The 20033-nt window shown below is 51.8% G+C and overlaps 7 protein-coding genes across 7 annotated transcripts; 2 read left to right on the top strand and 5 right to left on the bottom strand.

The window, feature by feature from the left end:
• Nucleotides 1–13: 13 nt before the first annotated feature.
• On the bottom strand, nt 14–1569 carry ALTATR162_LOCUS1173 (uncharacterized protein; the record flags this gene model as incomplete). The annotated part of the gene is made up of 4 exons (XM_043308768.1): nt 14–661; nt 715–1022; nt 1076–1237; nt 1290–1569. 4 exons carry the CDS (start codon nt 1567–1569, stop codon nt 14–16), a joined length of 1398 nt encoding a protein of 465 aa, XP_043164703.1.
• A 773-nt stretch (nt 1570–2342) lies between these two features.
• Nucleotides 2343–3438, top strand: ALTATR162_LOCUS1174 (uncharacterized protein; the record flags this gene model as incomplete). The annotated part of the gene is made up of 4 exons (XM_043308769.1): nt 2343–2378; nt 2425–2760; nt 2812–2942; nt 3006–3438. The coding sequence occupies 4 exons, from the start codon at nt 2343–2345 to the stop codon at nt 3436–3438; spliced, it is 936 nt and encodes a 311-aa protein (XP_043164704.1).
• Nucleotides 3439–4026: 588 nt separating this feature from the next.
• ALTATR162_LOCUS1175 (uncharacterized protein) lies at nt 4027–6117 on the bottom strand (the record flags this gene model as incomplete). Its single annotated transcript, XM_043308770.1, has 1 exon — nt 4027–6117. The coding sequence occupies one exon, from the start codon at nt 6115–6117 to the stop codon at nt 4027–4029; it is 2091 nt and encodes a 696-aa protein (XP_043164705.1).
• Nucleotides 6118–7344: 1227 nt separating this feature from the next.
• ALTATR162_LOCUS1176 (uncharacterized protein) lies at nt 7345–10431 on the bottom strand (the record flags this gene model as incomplete). The annotated part of the gene is made up of 2 exons (XM_043308771.1): nt 7345–8362; nt 8411–10431. 2 exons carry the CDS (start codon nt 10429–10431, stop codon nt 7345–7347), a joined length of 3039 nt encoding a protein of 1012 aa, XP_043164706.1.
• A 646-nt stretch (nt 10432–11077) lies between these two features.
• On the bottom strand, nt 11078–12393 carry ALTATR162_LOCUS1177 (uncharacterized protein; the record flags this gene model as incomplete). Its single annotated transcript, XM_043308772.1, has 5 exons — nt 11078–11226; nt 11285–11816; nt 11871–11965; nt 12025–12158; nt 12335–12393. 5 exons carry the CDS (start codon nt 12391–12393, stop codon nt 11078–11080), a joined length of 969 nt encoding a protein of 322 aa, XP_043164707.1.
• Nucleotides 12394–12840: 447 nt separating this feature from the next.
• On the bottom strand, nt 12841–15504 carry ALTATR162_LOCUS1178 (uncharacterized protein; the record flags this gene model as incomplete). Its single annotated transcript, XM_043308773.1, has 2 exons — nt 12841–14904; nt 14959–15504. 2 exons carry the CDS (start codon nt 15502–15504, stop codon nt 12841–12843), a joined length of 2610 nt encoding a protein of 869 aa, XP_043164708.1.
• Nucleotides 15505–16818: 1314 nt separating this feature from the next.
• On the top strand, nt 16819–18547 carry ALTATR162_LOCUS1179 (uncharacterized protein; the record flags this gene model as incomplete). The annotated part of the gene is made up of 5 exons (XM_043308774.1): nt 16819–17172; nt 17297–17694; nt 17864–18164; nt 18295–18357; nt 18407–18547. 5 exons carry the CDS (start codon nt 16819–16821, stop codon nt 18545–18547), a joined length of 1257 nt encoding a protein of 418 aa, XP_043164709.1.
• Nucleotides 18548–20033: the final 1486 nt, after the last annotated feature.

Genomic DNA, 20033 nt, shown 5'->3' on the forward strand with positions numbered 1-20033 from the left:
TTCTGATATTTCGTTAGCCGTGAAGGACAAAGGATAGCAGAAAGAAGATACATGCCGTCATATCATAAAGTTCATGCTCATTCGTACACCAAACCGTGTACGCCAAGTCATACTCCTCTCCAACGACCCTCACCGTCTTATACGTGTTATTCACCAAAGAACTCTGTCCGAAAAATGTGTTTCCTTCTACTAGGTAGTTGCCCCAGAATTCGATGTTAATGTGCTCACTCTTCTCATTCCGCGCAAGTAGCTCTTCAGTAACGGGAATAGGCTCCCCATCAAAGTCTTCTCGGAGAGGTATACCGGCTAAATGGAAAAGCGTGGGTACAATATCAGTGTGGCTAGAAGGAATAGTTTGAACAGCGCCTTTTGCTATACCAGGACCACGGATGAAGAAGGGTATATTGACATCCTCTTCGATGCCGCAGCTTTTTCCGGGTGGGAGGCGGTGCTGCGAGATATGGAAGCCGTTATCTGTTGTGTAGATTAGGTAGGTGTTTTCTAGGACCTCCGGGGTGGCGTTTAGACGGGCTATGATGGAGTCGATGAGCTCGTCCACGGACTGAAGGGATTGGAGTCGTTTTCGGTACCAGTCGTCGTTGTAGTCAATTTCAGATTGGTTGAGTTGGCGGAGAGTTTTGAAGTAGGAAGCAGTTCCTGGCTGGTACATGGATTTGAGAATGTATATACAATGTGAGGGTCAATGTGACGTACCTTGTTTGGGTTGAAGTTTGGTGTCCGCGGTATTGTCACGTTCTGGAAGAGATGCTCATGTCTCTTTGCTGGTACTGGTGGGTTGAACTTCACAGGTCGTGGGTCGGTAATCGTTTCTGAGTGAGGAGCTATAGGAGCGACACCGATGAAGAACGGTCGATCAGATGCTGCAATGGCTTCGTCTAGGAATCCAACTGCAGCATTGGCGACTAAGTCGGTTGAATACTCTCCTGGTAGATTCTTGTAGGGGTCATGGTTACGCGTCATGGTAGAGTTGTAGAAGACATATGTTCCTGGATCAATCAAGACTAGCACGGTCAGTAATTAGCAGATGTTACCGCTATCATAACGAACGGCTTACAATCAGACCCGTTCCAACCACTGGCCCGAGGTGCATCATATGTAGTGATGGAGTGGCCGTTCATAAGCTTCCCAGTATAGTAAGTGTTGTATCCCGCCTCTTGAAGCCATACTGGAAGGTAGTGATCGTTGAATCCTTCCTCAATGAACCTAGGATATCCGCCTTTTCGTAATCAGAATATTGTCAGGGCGTATCTTCTTGACGTCCAACGTACCGTAAGGAGCAGAGACATCCGTAATGTTCGTGTTATGAGCCGCTTTCCCTGTCAAAAGAGATACTCTTGATGGACAACACAGTGATACGGTACAGAAGTGCTTCTTGAACCAAGTACCTTCTTGAGAAAAGTGCTTTTGTACAGAATGCTGATAGTCGATAGAGTTTAGATGTAGATCCTGATCGTCGGTGATAATAAAGATAAAGTTGGGTTTCGTAGAGCGGCCTGTAACAGCGGTGATTCCTAAGGATAGGAATAGTAGAGCTTGACTTGGTATCATGATTGTAGATGGAATTGAAGCACCCAGCGTTTAACTTTGCGACATGATCTCTGATTATGTATGCATTTCCAAATCTTCATAACCTCAGTGACCCACGCCATCGCGCGAAGTTCGAACTTCATTGCGTGCTCGGGAACAGACCAGGGTCAACCATAGATCCACCCACGATGCCTACTAGTTGCGATGGCTGCCAATAGAAAGTCGGAGAGAGGAGCGACCCATGGAGAAAAAAAAGCCGATTATCTCTGGAAGGATGAATGAGTTGAGAGTATGACCTTATCATGGTGGATGCGAAGGCCGAGGAGCGTGTTGTGGAAAACTTTGCCAGAACATAGAAAATTTATCTGTATTCAGACGCCATATAGATCCTCACTAGAAGAGATGCAATATAAGAGAAGTTGTGAACAAATGAGATTGTATGCCCTGTTCAGGTACCGAGAACGAGCTACAAGTTGTCTTTCTGGGCAGTCACAACCTTGGATAGTTGAACAGGACAGTATGTTGTCAAGGTTTGACATGCTGGTTGAGAGTCGTGACCAGATCTGAGTATGCCGAGACTTCTTTGGTAACACCAAAGATGAATCTGAGTGCTACCGGGTAGAGGGGTAAGATATGGGACGACATGGAAAGACCTTGTTCACTCATCATGGTGGGGCATCGGAACCGTTCCGAATCGCGGGCCGAGCAGTTGTTCCGGCGGCGCCTTCGATGGCGTAGGTCCAACGCAGCGACAACACAGACCAAACCACACCGCTCTACCTTTACGCACAACTATGTCGGGAGGCTGGAACACCATTGAGTCCGATGCCGTAAGTACGAAACTTCTTTGAGAGAATCGCTTGCTAACAATCACAGGGTGTGTTTACATACCTCATCGAGAAGCTCGGTGTTAAGGGCGTCGAATTCGAAGAACTCACCTCTCTCGATGCTACGGCTCTACAAGCCCTCGGTACCCTATATGGCGTGATATTTCTCTTCAAATACCCCACAGGCGAGAAGCCCAGCGATGTACCGAAAGATGGCACCTACGACCATGAGGCGGCAAATACCCTCTTCTTCCCCGCGCAAACAATACAAAACGCATGCGGTACACAAGCGATCGTTTCGCTTCTGCTGAACCGAGAAGAGGAGGTCGATATCGGCAAGGAGCTGAAGGAATTCAAGGAATTCGCGGGTGATTTTCCACCAGAGGTGCGTCAAGTCAGCGAAGCACCTAGATGAAGTAGCTGATAAAAACTCCAGCTACGTGGAGAAACACTCTCAAACTCCGACCTTATCCGCGAAACCCACAACTCTTTTGCGCGATCCTCACCCTTCGTCGACGAAACACAGCGAACAGCCACAGAAGACGACGATGTATTCCACTTCATCGCGTAAGCCCACCCTCGTCACTACCCTACAAAGCCACAAGAGTCACAACTGACACAAACAAACAGTTACACAAGCATAAACAACAAACTCTACGAACTGGACGGCCTCCAACCCGCCCCCATCCTCCACGGCCCCTGCACACCATCCGACTTTCCCAGCAAGATAATCCCCGTACTCCAACGCCGCATCGCCCGCTACCCCGCCTCAGAAATCCGCTTCAACCTCATGGCCTGCTGTCGTGACCTGCGTATCCGCGCGCGCGAGATCGGCGACGAGGAGGAACTAGAAGAGCAGGAAGATAAGCGCGCGAAGTGGCTATGGGAGAACTCGTTACGAAGGCATAATTTCGTGGGCTTTGTGGGGGAGTTGTTGAAGGGCGTTGTGAGGGCGAAATTGGAGGCGGGTGAAGGGGAGTATGATTCGTGGGTTGAGGAGGCCAAGGGCAGGAGCAGGAAGAGGCGGGAGGAGATGAGGAAGCAGGGTATTACCGAAGATTGAGTTGTTGGAAAGTGGTGATGGTGTGCCGTGGGAAGATCGCGAGAGATAGGCTTGTGTATAATGATGTTGCGTGTGGCAGTCTATTGGATACAAACCTGATAATCACGAAGACCTGTCTATTCGACTACCATGGTGCTCGCAATGCCGAATTATCTTCAAACCTACCCCGAACATCTCCAGGGTATACTATCCACCGATCATGGTCACAGTTACTCATACAAGCGCGCATGAAGTTTCTCCTTCCACAGCCCAAAAACACATGTTTCAGTCATGACACAGATAAACAAGAGTAGGGTAATGACATCGTATCTTCATTGGTATAGAACTATCTACAGCCATGGAATCTCTTGATCCAGAATTTCAACACCACGCTCGCTATGCCTTAACAATGCCGTGACAAGAAAAGTATGAAAGCCGTTATAACCGTAAAACGAGGGGGATATCTTCGTCGAAATGCGCTACATTACGTCATGAACATGAAAACATGATATGGTAGGGTATGGATGGATATGGATGCTTGAGGCCGTAAAGTGTGCGTGAAGAGTAAAGTAAGAAAAGAGATAGAGAAGGGGTAGTAGACCTCGAAGCCTAAGCGGATGCTGCACAGAAGGCGAGCGAGGCTGGGAAGACCGACTCTAGGGCGCAGAAAGCGGGTTCAGTGGGTGTTTCGTCAATGACTATGCTGTCTTCGTTGGTGTGAGCAGTCTCTTCGATGACATCAAAGGTCTCCACAGCAGAGCTGGTGGACATCTCCTCAACTGCCATCTCGTCGACAACAACCTCAATCTCAGCTTCAGCCTCAACATCCACACCACTAATCTCGGGATCCGCAACAGCAAGAACGGGAACAGCAGTAGGCGTCTGAAACTCTGTAACCGTAAAGGTAGAATAGGCCGTCGCAGTCATAGTAGCTGTGACAGCATTCGGCATCTGCGCGGCAACCTCAATAGGCAGCTCGAGCATCTGCGACGACGGTGATTGTTGTTGAGCAGCCCGCATACCCATTGCAAGATACGCGACAGCGACGGCTAGCAGAAGAATAGCGAAATTGCGCTTGTCGCTCAAGAGAAGGAAGACGTAGTTCTTCAGCAACGTACTGAGAGGAATCTGGTCTGATCGAAGACGGTGAGAAGCTTCAGCCTCTGCTTTCTCTTGTTCCTTGATAGTAGTCTCTAAGGCGCGAAGGCGCTGGGCTACTGCCTCGGATTCGGCGGCCGCTTTAGCTTCTAGCTCGAGACGAACAGCTTCCTTCGCTTCGTTGAGTTTGACCTGGAGATCTTCTTCGAACCTCTTCTTCTCAGCTGCCTTCTCTTGGATACTCCTTTGGAGGGCGGCGGCGGCCTCTTCGAAGCTTTTTTGTAGTTCGGCTTCTTCTTTGCGCTTCTTCTCATTGGCTTCTTCTTCTAGGATCTTTGTCTTGGCGGCGGCTTCTTGGATTTGGCGTTGAAGTTCTACGGTGTATAGCTGCTTGCGCTTGTCTGCTTCTTGCTCTTCTTGAGCTCGGCGCTCCAAGGTTTTGCGGACTTCTTCGGGTATCCAGGGGTGTATCTCGACGTCGCATCTTTCCATGTCGTTCCAGCATGCTTGCCATGCGGCAGATCGCATTAGGCCGTTGGCGGCGTAGATCTTGATGTCCCACTTCCGTGTACCGGCACCGATACCCTTGCCGGGCTTCTTGAGTTCGCGGTGGCAGTCTATGCACATACTGTGGTCACCGTTGGCTGAAGTGTTGCTTCCTTCGGTCAGTGTGCCTCCACTCATGCGACTGCCCCGTCCGGTGTTCTCATCGCCGACGCTGGCGACATCATCTTCGTCTTCTCTGTCGTCCTCATCTTCGGGTGGTACAAAGTGGCCGCACGGGAGCAGCCGCGGTGTCCTCAGCTCGAGGCTCTCCAGTATGCGTTCCTCCAGCAGGTCGTATTCATCCCGGGGATGAGGGATAAGAAGCCCACGACGCATCAGTATGATATCCTGCAACTTCTCCTCGAGCAGCTTGTAATTCTCCACTAGCCAATCCGGCATGATCCTAGCCATGATGTCGTGCGAGTATGGTACCTGCATGGGCAGGATTGTGACATGCAACAAGACAAGCGGTGCCTGTTGTGGTGTGGGAGTAGGTCTCGGACTATAAGGCTCCCGGATGCTCCTTCTCCGTGACCCAGTAGACTGCCTTGTTACGTCTGACTCTGATCTTCCACTCCTGCTAGGTGTAGCCAGCTTGAAGGATCCCTTCAATCGCTCCTGCGAGCTTTGATGTGCGAGCATTGGTGGCGGCGACGACATCTGCATGGCGCGAACAGACTCTGGATTCCGGAAGCGCGGGCGTTCTTTACGTGCTCGCGCACCAGCTTCATTGGCAGGTAGGATAGGTTTCGAAGCCATCGACGACTCGGACGGAATAGCCGAGACGAAGCTATAGTTTGACATCATGCGTTGTTGTGATCCGGGCCGTGATGTGTAGGAGCTTTGGTAAGGTTGTGGTTCGTCGTCAGGCTCTTGTTGCAGCTCAATGCTGTGGACAACGTCGTGGGCCATTGGGAACGAGCGTTCGGAGTGGTACGAGTCACTGCCGTCAAACAAGTCCGAGGGTGACAAGGGTTCGTGATCCTGTGGGTCTTTGTAGATGGCGAATGAGGTAAGGCCTGGCTGAGGTGAGGGGTGGTGCATAGTAGTAGTCATATCGGACCTTCTTGTCGCTCTGTGCAACAATTCTTCAAAGCGGGTGTAACTCAAGGTCGTGAATGAACAATCGTGAAATGGATAGGAATGAAGTTCAGGGATCCCATCATCTGAAATTCATCGAGAGCCGAGGCGGCACCCGGTGGGGGTTGGACCAGAGGTGGTTGGGATGGCTAGTGCGTGCGTTGTCGACGTGTCAAAAGCGTGCTGGCGTTTGTTTACTACACCGACACTTTAGCGCAGCACGGTTGTTGGGAGTAACCGAAAAGGTACAGTAACGGTGGCTAGTCTTGTCCAGCCCCATACTTTTCTGCACACCGTGAACGCTTCAATTGTTAAAGCGCACGGAAAATCATTGAAGCGCTGAATTTCTATGGGTGCGGTCCCCGTAGTGTTCCCGCTCGGATGTCTTTGTTGGGATCCTTCGCCTTTGATAGGATCCGGGTCGCTCTTCATGCAAGTGCAGCCTCATTCTGCAACATGTAACATGACTACTCAAAGATAGCTGAACCCCCACCACGGAGGCAAACCGTTGTAGGCGCGCATGGCGACGAGCAGAAAGACTTTGAATTGCTGAGTTCAATATTCCGTCCCTGGAAACAGAAAGCAGACGTTGCTCAAAAAGTAATCGTAGAGTACCATGATTCATTAAGCTAAACGTCACCATGTACCGCATGACCACTTCGGCTTCTGCCCTAAACTTTTGACAGCACACTTCGCATCCAAGTTGCTCTGCTCTGCTCTGCGGGGCAAGTACCCCTCTCGTTCGACTCATCCTCCCAATCTCCTTGCACGACGACAATAGTTTTCCACGACCACAATAGCCAGCACATCCTGCATCGGCTCACCATTCCTACAACAGCATGCTATGCGCCTCAGATGATTTGAATCCTAGGCTTTGTAGCCCCTCCTCTGCAAGATGTGAAACAGGCCTTAGTCGTCTGTTCTCTAGGTGCAGTGCCACACGGCTTCTTGTGAACTAGACAGGTGGAAGATGGCTAAATTTGATGCAAGCTCTTCATGTGTTATCAGCCAAGTTCGCTTGTATAATGAATATTGGACCGCGCACATTCGTGCTGAGATGAGAATGATTAGACAGAAGAATGATTTGTAAGAGAAGAATAAAACACTGGATATATTTGCAACATTCGCATTCATGACTGATCAGTTCATCTAACCAATCTATTCTTCCTACCACTTACTTACGTTTTCTTATCTCAGATCCATCTACAACTCATCCTTGACATCATCCTTCTTCTCTGCATTCTCAGAGTACACTCCTGCCTTCCTCAATGCCTCCTCAATCTCCTGCTGACTCGGCGCTTCACCCCCATGCGCCTCATGCTTGATATCCCCCTTCTCCATATCCTCAACCTGTTGTTGAGAGTCTGGGTGGGGGTGTTCTGCCGCAGCAGGCTTCTCAGTCTCCTTAGTCTTCTCTGCTTTCTTAGTCTTAGTGGCTGATTTCTTGGCTTTCGCGGACTTGGTCTTCTTAGCAGTCTTAGACTTGGAAGATGACTGGTTCGGGGGCTTGAAGTGCTTCATCTTCTTCATCATCATATCCATGACAACATCATCTAGTTTCTTCTTCTCGGCAAGGATGTCCTTGACGGTGAAAGCTGGGTCGTCAGTGGGTGTGAGTTTATTCTGCTTGGCTTCGTTCTCGTCGAGCCAGGCTTGTGCTTTGGAGGCGTGGTCTTGGACGGTCTTTAGATCGTCTTCTGTGTAAACCGTTGGGACTTCGGTGATTTCAGGCGCGGCGGGTGCATCTGCTTCTTCATCGAGCTCGTCCATAGGGTCGGTGGATGGCGAGGCGGCAGCGTCAGCGGAAGCTTTAGAAACGGCTTCGCTGCTCTTGGAGCTCTCGACGGATTGAGTCTTGATCTGACCGTCTACCAATTGCTCAACTTCTTTGATATGAGCGATGGTGTCTTTGAGCTCTTTGATGGCGTCTGGGCGCTTGGAAGCCTCGTCCTTGCGCTTGAGCACGGGACTGACGATGTCTTCGAGCTCCTTTAGCTTACTCCTGAGAGTTTTCTCATCTGCATCTGCACCTCCAGAGTACATCCACTCTGAGGCGGCTTCGAGCGTCGTCTCAAGTGTTGAGCGGACAGCGGAGGTGGAAGCACCGATGAATGACTCGTCCTCAAGGTAATCCCGAGCACGGTAGGTGAAGGCTTCAAGTGAGTTCAAGACCTCCTCGCGAACGCGGCGAGACTTGTCCGACGAATCGAAAGCAGCGAGCCTATTCAATGTTAGTATACGAAGATATTAAGAACGTCCGTGAACCTACCTGTCCTGCATCCTCTTCAACTCCTTACGAGGGAACTTCTTGTAGCCCAGCTGCTCAACATCGTACGTAATCGCCGACCGAATTGTCTTAATCTTCTTCTCCCCATCCTTAGCAGCATCAGTGCTCTGAGCACCCGCCGAAGACGAAGACTTGGAAGATGACTTGGAAGCAGACGAAGAAGAAGAGCTCTCACCCTCCTTCAACGGCTCTTGGTCCTTCTTGCCACCCATTCCAAACAAGTTCTTGACACCATCAACAATTCCGCCCTTGACCTCCTCGCTCTCAGTTTCGCAGGTAACCCATGCAGACAAGACTTCAGGAGTACCAGTAACAGGGCTAAGCCTGACCTGTACGTAGTTGTTGAAGCTCTCGCGGTCGCACTTGTCGTCGTTAATCATGTTTGTGACAACCTGAGTCAGATTGCCGCTCTGGAAGTGAAGAGTAGGCTCCTTGGACACCTCGCCATTAGCACCAGGGATAGCCTGGTACATGGTGAACTCGAACTCGCCCATCATCTGGAAAGGCAGGTCCTTGGTCGCTCCAAGTTTGGTGCTAGGGGTGAAGATCTTCTGGTCACGGTCCTTCATGTTGAACATGTACTGGTAACCATGGTTGTAGCCCTGGGTGTCCGAGTCGCGGATCTCCTTGACGCGGAAAGACGGGCTGAGACTAGCAGCCTTGAAAGCAGCGCCGAATACGGCAGCCTCGTCAGCGTTTACGTTCGCCCTGATCTTGCTTTTGCCTGCGACTGCCTCGAGACGAGCCTGAACGAAGGGGGTACGGCTGGCACCACCGTGGACGATAACAGAGTCGATGTCAGCGAATGTGAGGCCAGCAGCTTCCAGAGCCTGGTTGATGGGTCCATCGATACGTTGGGCATAGGCAGCGGCGAGCTCCTCGAACCTAGAACGAGGGAGCTTGTATCGGAAGTCAACATCCTCGTAGAAGCTCTCGAAGAAGGATGTGGTCTCCTTGTTGGCGCTGAGCATCTGACGAACCCTCTCGGCCTCTTTGAAAAGCTTCGCAGCCGTACGTCCATGAGTCTTAACCTTGTCAGCGGTAAAAGAAGCGCTCTTGGCAGCTGGTAACTCGATGAAAGTAGCCACCATATCGTCGACGATGAGTGAGTTCAGCGCGTCACCTCCAAGCGTCCTATCCCATCCAGTCCCCACAACTTGAACCTCCTGGACAGTCTTGTTGCGCCTACCGACATCCTTGACAGTCCTGCTCTGGAACTTGAGAACAGTAGCCGACAAAGATCCAGCGCCCATATCGAAGACCAGGTTGATCTCCGGCTTGCCATCCTTTGTAACATCCGGGAAAGTCCTGCCAGTAGCGTAGTTGAGACCAACAGCCAGACCATCCGAGACAACACTAAGCACCTTGAGACCGGCCAATCTTGCAGCAATCTCAAGTGCACGCCTCTCATCCACCGTGTAGAAAGCCGGAACGGTAAAGACGACGTCCTGGATATCGTAGCCTTTGCCCGCCAATGCCTTTGCGTTCTCCCGAACGTTCTTCAATTCCATAGCCAGTAGCTCTTCAACTGTGTATGACTTGTCCTCGGCGAAGACACCGCTCTGGAAGCTAACCGTCTTACGACCATCTGTGCCTGTAACTTCGAGCGCGGGGTATCTCTCCTTGTACGTGCCCACGATATCGCTCTCACTTGACACACCCAAAAGATGTTTCAGATTCGGGTACACATCGCCCGGGAACCGTCCCTGTAGCGCAATCGCATCGCCGCCGTAAAAGCGTTCGGGGTACGAGCCAGCGGGAAGCGCGCCACCTTTCGAAGGCTTGAACGCAACGGCTGACGTCTCTTTCCGTTTCGAATCTTTGGTCAAGACGATTTCGAGGGGGACACCGGGCTTTACTAGCGCGGCTTTGATATATTCGGTGCCCAGGTCAACACCTATGACTGCTGAGGCGGCGGATGCGGTGGACGAGAAGAGGAAGACGAGACCGAGAAGGATGGTGCCGGGTGAGAGGTGGCCTCTCCGGCGTCCGGGTGGCGCCATGATGTGTGGTAGGAAGGAGTGCAAGGTGTCGTCAACTTGCAGGCGTGGGACAGGTTGTGGTGGGATGTACGTCGCGGGGAAAGAGCAAGGTCTATGTTCGAGTAGCAAGCCTCGATAGAAGAGAAGAGAAGGAACGGGAATCTATCCCAAGAAAAAGCGGTGTGAATGAATTGTCGGTCGAAACCGTGGTCCTTTTCAGTCGTGAAATGGGTGGGTGGTTTCGTAGTAAATGTACTTGGGGTCGAGCTACCCTGTTCCGAACTTATTTGACACCTGGTCTTTGTCGAAAGGCCAGTTTGACGTTATATCGCCCAACGCACGTCACAAGTAAAGGCTATTGTTTTATCTAAAGCTTGATTCACTGTTGCCTAGAGCTGCTTTTGGGATAAGGACATTTGTTCTTATGTAGTTCTTGTGTCGAGTACTCTGTACGGCCTTCGAGATCCTTTGACTGTTGTGGCCAATCACATCATCAGGACACCCGTCTTCGCCGCAATGCAGCAGCGCAACCATGTCCTGCCTGCAACTTGCAGCAACGCCTGATGCTCTGCAGCATGATGCATGTGTCTGAAGGAACTCACGCCGTGTTCTAGTTGCTGCTGTCCACACAGCCTAGCAATGGGTTGTTACCTCTAATACCGGTCCATCATATCCCACGGTTAAACTCGACCAAGCCGTCCTTGCCGCCGCGCTCATGAAACTCGGGCTCCAGAGTCTTCGCACTAACAGCCTGACGTTGCGGGAATGCAGCGAGCGCAAGCGGCAGCGCAAAGATAGACGTCGTGAAAATGAGTCCTGCTTGCGCGTTAGCTAACCCTACCATCGTCCTACAGGACCGTCCACAATAACTCACCCAGATTAACGGGAGTCACCATCCTGGGTCTCTGCTTAAGCCACTCTGTCTTTTGTAACTTGACAAGAAGAAGAGGAGGCAACACCATGATAGGCGTTGCGTTAAGCACACGACTCAGCGCGGTCTCACCCACTGCGAGTGTAGCCGCTTTCTTGCTCTTGCCCAATGGCTTGACCTCCAGATCGCCTGTATCTACTCTTTGTCGCTCGGCTTCTGATAGCGCGGGGTATACGTCAATGCCCTGTCTGATTTCCTCGCCGCGCATTAGGAACACATTGAGTGCACCAGCTGTTGCGACAGCCGCGAAAGGCACTAATCGACCCGCGATAACTTTTGCATTAGGCGAGAGGCTCTTGAGGCGGGGTACCAGCGCATTGAGACCGAGCGCGACACCGCAGGATGCGCTGACAGCGAGGAGGTATGACTGCACAATGGTCGAGGTAGAAAGCGGGATCGACTTATTCGCGTTGGAGAAGTTGATTCCGACGTTGACAGACTGGTTTGTGACTTGCCATCCTAGTGTTCCCACCGTCTGTACACAGTCAGTATTGTCGCCCTATCTCAGTATAGAGCCTCTCGTACGTACCCCGAGACCTGGTGTAAGCATTCCAGCCGTGACAACCAAGTTGGTCAGGACAAAGCTCGACATGCGGAAAGGCAGGAAGACTGGCTTGCCCGTGTCTTGCACTCTTGTCAGCGTCCTTGCCCTCATCGTGCCCTCACTGCACCGGTTGTAGTACCTGGGTGTATGGTAGAGTCGATGATCTTCTTCGCGTTCCATAGCTCCGGTGTCATCTCTGGGATCTTGCCCGTCTTGTATGCGGTAACGAGTTTCTTTGCATTTTCAAGGCCGGCCGACGAGGTGAGGAGGGTTCTGTCGCGCGTTGGTTAGTTATGACCAAACAATTCTGGAGGAACGGGAAAGTATTCGAAAGCCCAGAGTCGTGGTACTCACCACACCCAGTATCCGCGAGTAAACATCACATTCCACGCGCAGTATCTCACCTCGGATCTGATATATTCGCCGAATGCTGCACACGACCCCAGTACGTCCCTAGATCAAACTGCGAGACGGGCAAGTCGCGGTTCCCAGGTAATGAAGACGTCATATTGACAAATATGAAAATGCGAAAGCCGCGAGTGAAGCGAGTGAAGCAAGTGAAGCTTCAACAGGCCCGCCAGTTTGCGAGGATGAGGTTCTGTTTCTCGTGTGGGTAAATGTTGCAAGACGCAACGATATCGGCGATAATGCACACATCGAAGCGGGAACTAGCGACAAGCGCGATAGTACAATTCATCTTGCCATTTCTAACTACTGTCAGGCCTTTAAACCTAGCCTTTCTACGAGATTGATCCTCTTATATTATTAAAAAAAATTGAAAAAAGAGACCTCCGTGCGCGTGCATGCAAATAACGCTCTAGAGATTACAGAAGCCCCATCGCTGCTGCCCCTCCAAATATATGCCAAACGTTAACGCGGTGTAACCATTATGAAAACAAGCGCTTTTATGCAACAACCCAATTCAACCCGCATCTCGTTATCCATTATCTATCGCTCATTTCTTCTTCTTCTTAGACTTGCCACTGTCAGGCGTCGTTCCAAGTATGTCGTCGAATGTCTTGTTAGGGTCATGATTTGATGCCGGTCTCAGCGAGGGCGAGCCCATGGGCATTGGCGGAGCTACACCAGGAGGCAGAGGTAACGCTTCCAATCCTAGGTTCATGACACTCTCACGCCGACGGTCCGGGCTCTGAGAGCGACCACGAGCAGCCGCTGAAGGGTCAAGGAAACCAGGTGGCGGCGGTAACGGCGAAGCTTCCGCGTTAAGTTCCTGCATTGCGGCGTTGAGAAGTGTATCGTCCGCTGCCCATTCTTGTGCCTTCTTCCAGCAGTGAGATCTTCGGAAGGTGCCCTCAACTCCGTGTTCGACAACATCTGTTGGTAAGCTGACGACCTGTGCTCCTCCTGCTACACCGAACCATGTTCGAGATCGTGTTGTGTCCTCCCGAGCCCACGGTACACCGCTTCGAGGAACCTCGCACAAAAAGTACTCTACGCCCTCGGTAAACCGCACGCCGGGTGCGTCTACGACCAACATGGGTAGTGACTGGATGACGGCGTACAAAAATAGCCACTGTCCCGACCGCATGTCCCACATGTCGTCCATGTTAGAGCCTGTGGCTTGCTTAAACTCAAACTGGCGGAAAGCCTCCAAAAATGGTGTCTGCTGCTCGGCGTCTGCGTTATGCGATTGCTTTAGCAGTTTCGCGACATCATCTTTATGCAGCTTCTTCCCACGCGCTTTCGCGTCCTTCTTCTTGTCGCCCGTCTTTGCGTTCTGCGAGATGGGGTATAGCGGTAGATCAAAAGGAATCGGTGGCGCGACTGGTGGAGTGCTACGATCGTATTCGCTCAAGACTTTTCGAAGCGCACGCGCAACGATGGATTCGATATCCGTTCCCTCGTCTTCTGCGATAAAGCCATCCGCGGTGCGGTTGGTCAAGTTCTTCCTGTCTACGAGGAGGTCATATAAGTTGGACATGTCGCGGTAAATCTCCAGCAACACCAGTCGGTTGAGACCGCTCGTGGTCAGGTTGTTCTTCTTCGACTTGGCTTTCGGTAGCCATGAACCGTACTTGTGCCTGTAGTAGTCCATAACGAATGACTTGGTCGTCATGAAGGCAGCCCTCCATTTCTTGAAGCTAATGACCTTGCCTTCGCTTGCCATGGCGCTGTTCATGATACCGGCGAAGATATTTGGAAACTCAAAGTCTTTGAGCTTTCCATTGACGGTGGCTTCGCGGTTGTCCAGATCCATAGCAGCACGGGTTAGCCGCGTAGCACTCTTGGGGCTGACCATGGCAAATTTGGGCGAGTCTAGCTCTTTGATGCTGTCGTACTTTCCAGCAGCGTGGACGAAGCCTTCCGTGTACAGTGACATGGAGCGCAACTTTTCTCCCAGTACGATGGCTTCTATGGTCTTCTCGCGGCTGTGGCGGACATCTGCAAGGGTCAATTCGTCCACATAGCAGTCAAAGCTCGAAGCAGCGACTTCACCAAAGGTGGATCCGTCGACGTTGGAGAAAGCATAGTGCGATAGTATGTCGCCTATCCGCAAGAATATGTCGAATATGTCCGAATGACGCTCCGTAGCGACCAGCGATTGTCCAATGAGGAAAGCGAAGAAGTTGCGGTACGTGACCAATGTGTCGGTATCGTTTGCGTTGAGTCGTGGTTCTTGAGGAGTAATGGCAGAGTCTGAGCTCAGCGAGATCGGCATGTAGAGATGCTTCTCGGTGTACTCGTCCTCTATGGCGTCGCTTAGCGCTCTGGACCCTTTGGATATGGATTCGTCCGAGCTTCCTATCTGACTTTGGTCGGGGGACCCGGTCCGTGACTGTTCGCCATAAGCGTCGCGGGACACACGTCGCGACGTCCTGTCCGCCAGGTCTAGCGGAGGCACATTTGCATCGCTGTAGAGGCTGCCGTGTACAAGTCGGGTGAGCTGCTGCGATGCTGCGTAGACGGAGGAGTCGATACGGAAGGAGGGGCCCTTGTCAGATGTGCGGGGAAAGAGGTAGACAAATGTGTCTCCTGCATCGTCCCATAGTTCAGGTACCTTTTAGCTCGTCAGTACACTCAGCACCGTACTTTCGGAATCACAGCACGCTACCTTTTCACCGTTTAACAAAAACGTCAGGTTGTATGGCACTTTGCCCTTGTGTCCAACTATCCACGCAAGCGGGCTAGCATTGCCTGACGATGTCCGGCTATGCGCGCCACCTATTCCCTCAATGCCATTTGGGGGAGCTCCAAATAGGCCGCTCTTCCTGCGCAGTTTCTTCAGCTTGCCCTCAGGGGATGGATCCAAGCTCGGTGTTCCTGGTCGGCTACTAGCTGGAGACGATGCGCGCGAAGGGACGTCAAGCGGCGGCGGCGGCTCGAGGGGCTCAAGGTCGGCAGGCTCAACTGGTTGGATAGTGGGGTTGGATAGAGACACCTGACGTGGAGATGTGGGCGCAGCTGGTGGGGGATATTCGGGCGTGAGGTGTGTCGCAGAAGAGAGGCGGTTGCGCACTTTGGTCAGGCGGCTGCTTGACTCTGACGAGGTAGGCGTTGGGCTCAGCTTCGTATCCGTAGACCCTGATGGCTCGGACGATCCAGATGATCCGAACAGACTCGACAGCCGACGGCTCGACTTCTTCTTGTCTCCCAGCATGGCGAAGCGTTCTGGTCCTCGTCTACGCGGCTCAGGAGGAGCAAGAGTTGGGGTATCGTGAAGCGCAAGAAAATACTATGCGCTCAGCAACATAGGGTCAAGAAAACACAGCGGATAGCAAACACGAGCACCACACATGCAGGGCCCCGGGCCGGTCAAGGTAGTATATAGTCGAAGGGAAACTGAAAAGCTTAGTGAAAGGACTAGGTGATCTATATTTGAGCTGTTGCAGATCCGTCAGTGTCGCAACCATGCTAGTGCACAAGTAACGTCAAAGGGTTGGGTGGCCACAACGTGGGTCAATCATTGCCAGCTGTCATTGGTTTTTCTCTCCAGCCTGAAGGGTGTATTTGCAGCTGGGTACGCCCGACCGGCCACTCAGCGGCCTCTTGGACATACAAAAGGACCCTTTACCGGTGTTGGCTCACTCCTGCGAGCACCTGCGCCTCATGCTGCGGGCAAGGCCCACCTCATCCACGGAAGCGGACCCATGCTCCGCCGCGTCGTGTCAAAGATGATTGTTTCGAGTTCTTCCCAGCCTTCAAGCATATGGTCGTCTATGCAAATCTGTGTGACACCTCGAACGGTGTGTGTATAAAGCCGCAGCTGATATGACATATTTTTTTCTTTCGTATATTTGCAACACCTCTCGGTTATATCTATTGGAAGGCGCGGCGGCTTCGTTCTTTAAGCGAGTGGATGACGTACCATCTCTAATCGATAGCGTGCACCCGAGGCCTCGTGCCTGTCATATACACGTGCAACGAGCCGCGCCCTACGCGTGCGTAGGCGTGGAAATGACGAACCACATCCCTACTTCAAAGTCCATCAAAGCACTGCCAATTCATCTCCGCACTTCGCATCTGATATAATATCAAAACGCTCACGATATTGCTTGCCTGAGTCCACTCCGCCCCATACTTGCGCACCAGCCACTTTCGGCACGTAGCCGTGTTCCGACGCCGCGTTAACCTCAATGCTGAACACGGCTTCATTAGCACTCAATAAAGAATTCGACATGGGCGGCGGAGAAACTATCGCGGACCAAGTACTCAAGTCGTTCGCCCTACCGGACGTCGTCGGCTCAAAGACTAGCTCCAAGAAGCTGATCAATCTTTTGAGAGGGCACGTGCCCCTGCTATTCATGCAAACCCGTATACCCTTTTGGGACATTACGCGGCCCAATAAGACGCATCAAAGCCCCGAGTAATCGCTAACAGCACCAGATGGCCGAACTTGTCTTTATTGCCGACGCAATTGCTCGATAAAGCTGCCCATAATGTACTCCAGCAGAAGCCCATTGCGTACCCGGCCATGTGCTATGGGCCTGATGCGGGTGACCCGAGGCTGCGTAACAACATTGCGCAATGGCTCACCAAGTTCTACAAGCCTGCGGACCCAGTATCCAAAGAACGCATATGCGTTTCTGGCGGGGCTTCCCAGAACCTAGCCTGCCTACTTCAAGATTTCACAGACCCGGTATATACAAGGAATGTTTGGATAGTAGCTCCGGCGTATATGCTTGCATTCCGTATATTCGAGGATGCTGGGTTCCACAAAAAGCTCCGGGCCGTGCCTGAGGATAAAGAGGGTATTGACATGTCGTATTTGAGGGACCAGATTAGGCAGAGCGAAGAGAAAGCAAAATCCGAAAATAACAATGAACCGGTGAGTTGCTGCCAAGATCGCCTTGAATAGTCTGCCTGGAATCGGAGTCTGTCATTACCTTGTTCCAGGTATTACTATTGACCACACGTTCATCATTATATGGCCTCACTAATAACATGCCTAGCAATTCAAACCTCCGAGGGCTTCGAATAAGATTTACAAACATGTAATCTATGCGGTGCCAGGATTTTCCAATCCCAGTTCCAAGACGATGAGCCTGAGCAGAAGAGAGGAGTTAGTACGTCTGGCACGAGAATACGATGCCCTTATCATCACAGACGACGTATACGACTTCCTGCAATGGCCATCAAGTCTCAACCCTAGTACACTTTCCATCGAGAAAGCTAGTTTGCCCCGGATCGTCGACGTCGACAGGTATCTCGACGGAGGCGCCGAAAGACATGGCGCAGATGGCTTCGGTAACGCAGTCTCAAATGGATCGTTTTCCAAGATTTTTGGCCCCGGTTTACGTACGGGTTGGTGTGAAGGAACGCCCAAGATGACATATGGGGTATCGCAAACGTAAGCATGCCTTCCGACAGTTTCGTCCACCCTTACTATCGCCATGTGCCATCACTCGTACTGCACTTGAGGTACCCGAGATCGATACAACAACGCCCAGATCGACCTCAAGTGCCGATGCCATGGCAACGTCTCGCTCAAGCCGACAATGGCAACTAACGTGTTCCAGAGGATCTAGCCGTTCGGGGGGAGCACCCAGCCAGCTGACAGCCTGTTTTGTGGCCGAGACACTGGAGACAGGAGAGCTCCAACGCTACGTGTATGACAGACTTCAGCCAACATATGGTAATCGGTATCGCCGAATGCTGGAAGCGATTAACCAGCACCTCATCCCACTGGGCGTTCGCGTTCCCCAAACCGATCGCGAAGTCGTCGGCGGATATTTCATCTGGCTGACGTTGCCTTCTCCGCTGAAAGGTGCAGTGGTAGCACAACGCGCAAAGGAAGATGAGAATCTGGCAGTCGCACAGGTGAGTACAAGCCACGATCACGTCCCAAATCTAGAGTCTGGGTGCAGCTAACCACGGCGCTTGTGTAGGGCGAGATGTTTGAAGTAAATATGCTTCTCTACTGCCATGGACTCACAGCTGACGGATGCAGGTACCCGGCGACACCGGACATGACGGCACGTCTTTTAGCAACGACATTAGAGTTTGCTTTGCGGTATGTACTCCTAGAATGGACCTCTGAACTGTTACTAACGTACTGCTAGTGGGAAGAGGAAGACATGCTTGCTGAAGGCATCGAGCGACTTGCCACAGTCATTAGCCGCATGCTAAATGAAGAAGCCAATGGAGGTCAGCCAACTCATCGTGCGGCTGCCCAAGAAGAGGACGCGAAGAACTTGTGGTGATTGAGAAGGGGGCAAGAAAGGCGAATGAAATGGTCGATCGCGGAGTCTAGGTGAATCGCATGTTATCAGCCACAATCTAGATCACGCACAAACTTTCGCAGCAGCACAAGGCAAGAGTTACGTAGCACGATTCAGACAATATCATTCGTCGAAGATGCTATAATAGAGCCTTATAGAGGTTGCGTTAAGCACAAGGGATCTGCAAGGCCAACCTTCGAGTTTCATCAGAACATCCCCCATGCCCCACACCAGCACCCTGAACGAAATGAAAAGCATTATACCCGGTGCCGGCGCGAAACACAGTGACCGTTGAACATGCAACCTCAGGCGGCGACTGGCACAGTATAGCGTTGTTTCTGAGGTTTGTGTACTTGCATAAGGAACTTTCGGAGCGCGTCATGTCTAAAGAAGCGATCGAGGTCGTGTTCGGGACGAGCTTCTTTTGTCTCCGCAAGGCTCGTTCAACGTTGCGCACAACGCTCAGCAAAAATGTGGAATGTTTCTCTTCGCGCATCGTCGACACGTCTTGCCTCCACAATAGCTGCAAAGATGCACATGCCGAGGCAGACAGAGGCGAAGTCGTGGTCGAGTACAATGCCAGCCCATGACTCTCAAGCGCCCTCTTGGATGTGGACCGGCGCATCGCAGTGTATCCACGATCTCCTGCCGGCCCGTCGGGTCGAATTGCACAAAGGTGCGCGCGTGGCGTTGAGGCGCTGGCGAATGCTTTTATCAACGCGTCGAGCGAGCGAGGGCCTGTCGATGCCCTGGCGTTTCATAGCCGTCTCACGTCCGGCCGTCGGTTGTGGCGCTACCAGTCAGATCCTTGTTTTCCCTTCAGGAACAAACGCTCGCCTCGCAGCCTCTAAACTTCCTCAACCACTCGTTGGCCATCGTCTCCCGCTTGTTTCACGCGGAGAAAGGGATACAACGGGACAGTCTTGTGGGCCTTGCTAGTGGAGATCCTAGGTAATTTTGGACGTACGCGACGGCGACAGGGTCACATTCACGCAACCACTTCTCGGCACTTGTCTGCAGGCGTGGAATGCGGCTTGCGAACATGGTCGCAGGTGGTCGCAATGAGGCGAGAAAGAAAGATGAGCTGTTGTGTGAATCGGGGAGTGCAGCTGGACATGATGAAGAGGCGGCAAAAGAGCGTTGGTATCACGATGAAGACGAGGATATAAGATGTCTACTCGATGCCGGGGAACATGAATCGAGCACAGCACAGCGAACATCACACTCCGGCTATTCGAAACCTGAAACAAGGAGTTTCCAGAACTTTGATTGGCGCCACGAAACTATTGTAAGTTCCTTCCCGAATGAACTGCTGTACTTATACAATGCGTCGGCCCCCTCCCATCACTTTTTCCTCTTCACGCAGGCTACCTGTCAGCTACTAGCACTCCATTGTGTGCCTTCAGTTCTTATTGTTTTCTGTCATTCATTTCTACTGTGTAGCAGTTCTCTTCTCACAACAACATTC

The sequence above is a fragment of the Alternaria atra genome (genome assembly GCF_907166805.1).
Source record: "Alternaria atra isolate CS162 genome assembly, contig: 21, whole genome shotgun sequence".
Taxonomy (NCBI): Eukaryota; Fungi; Ascomycota; class Dothideomycetes; order Pleosporales; family Pleosporaceae; genus Alternaria; species Alternaria atra.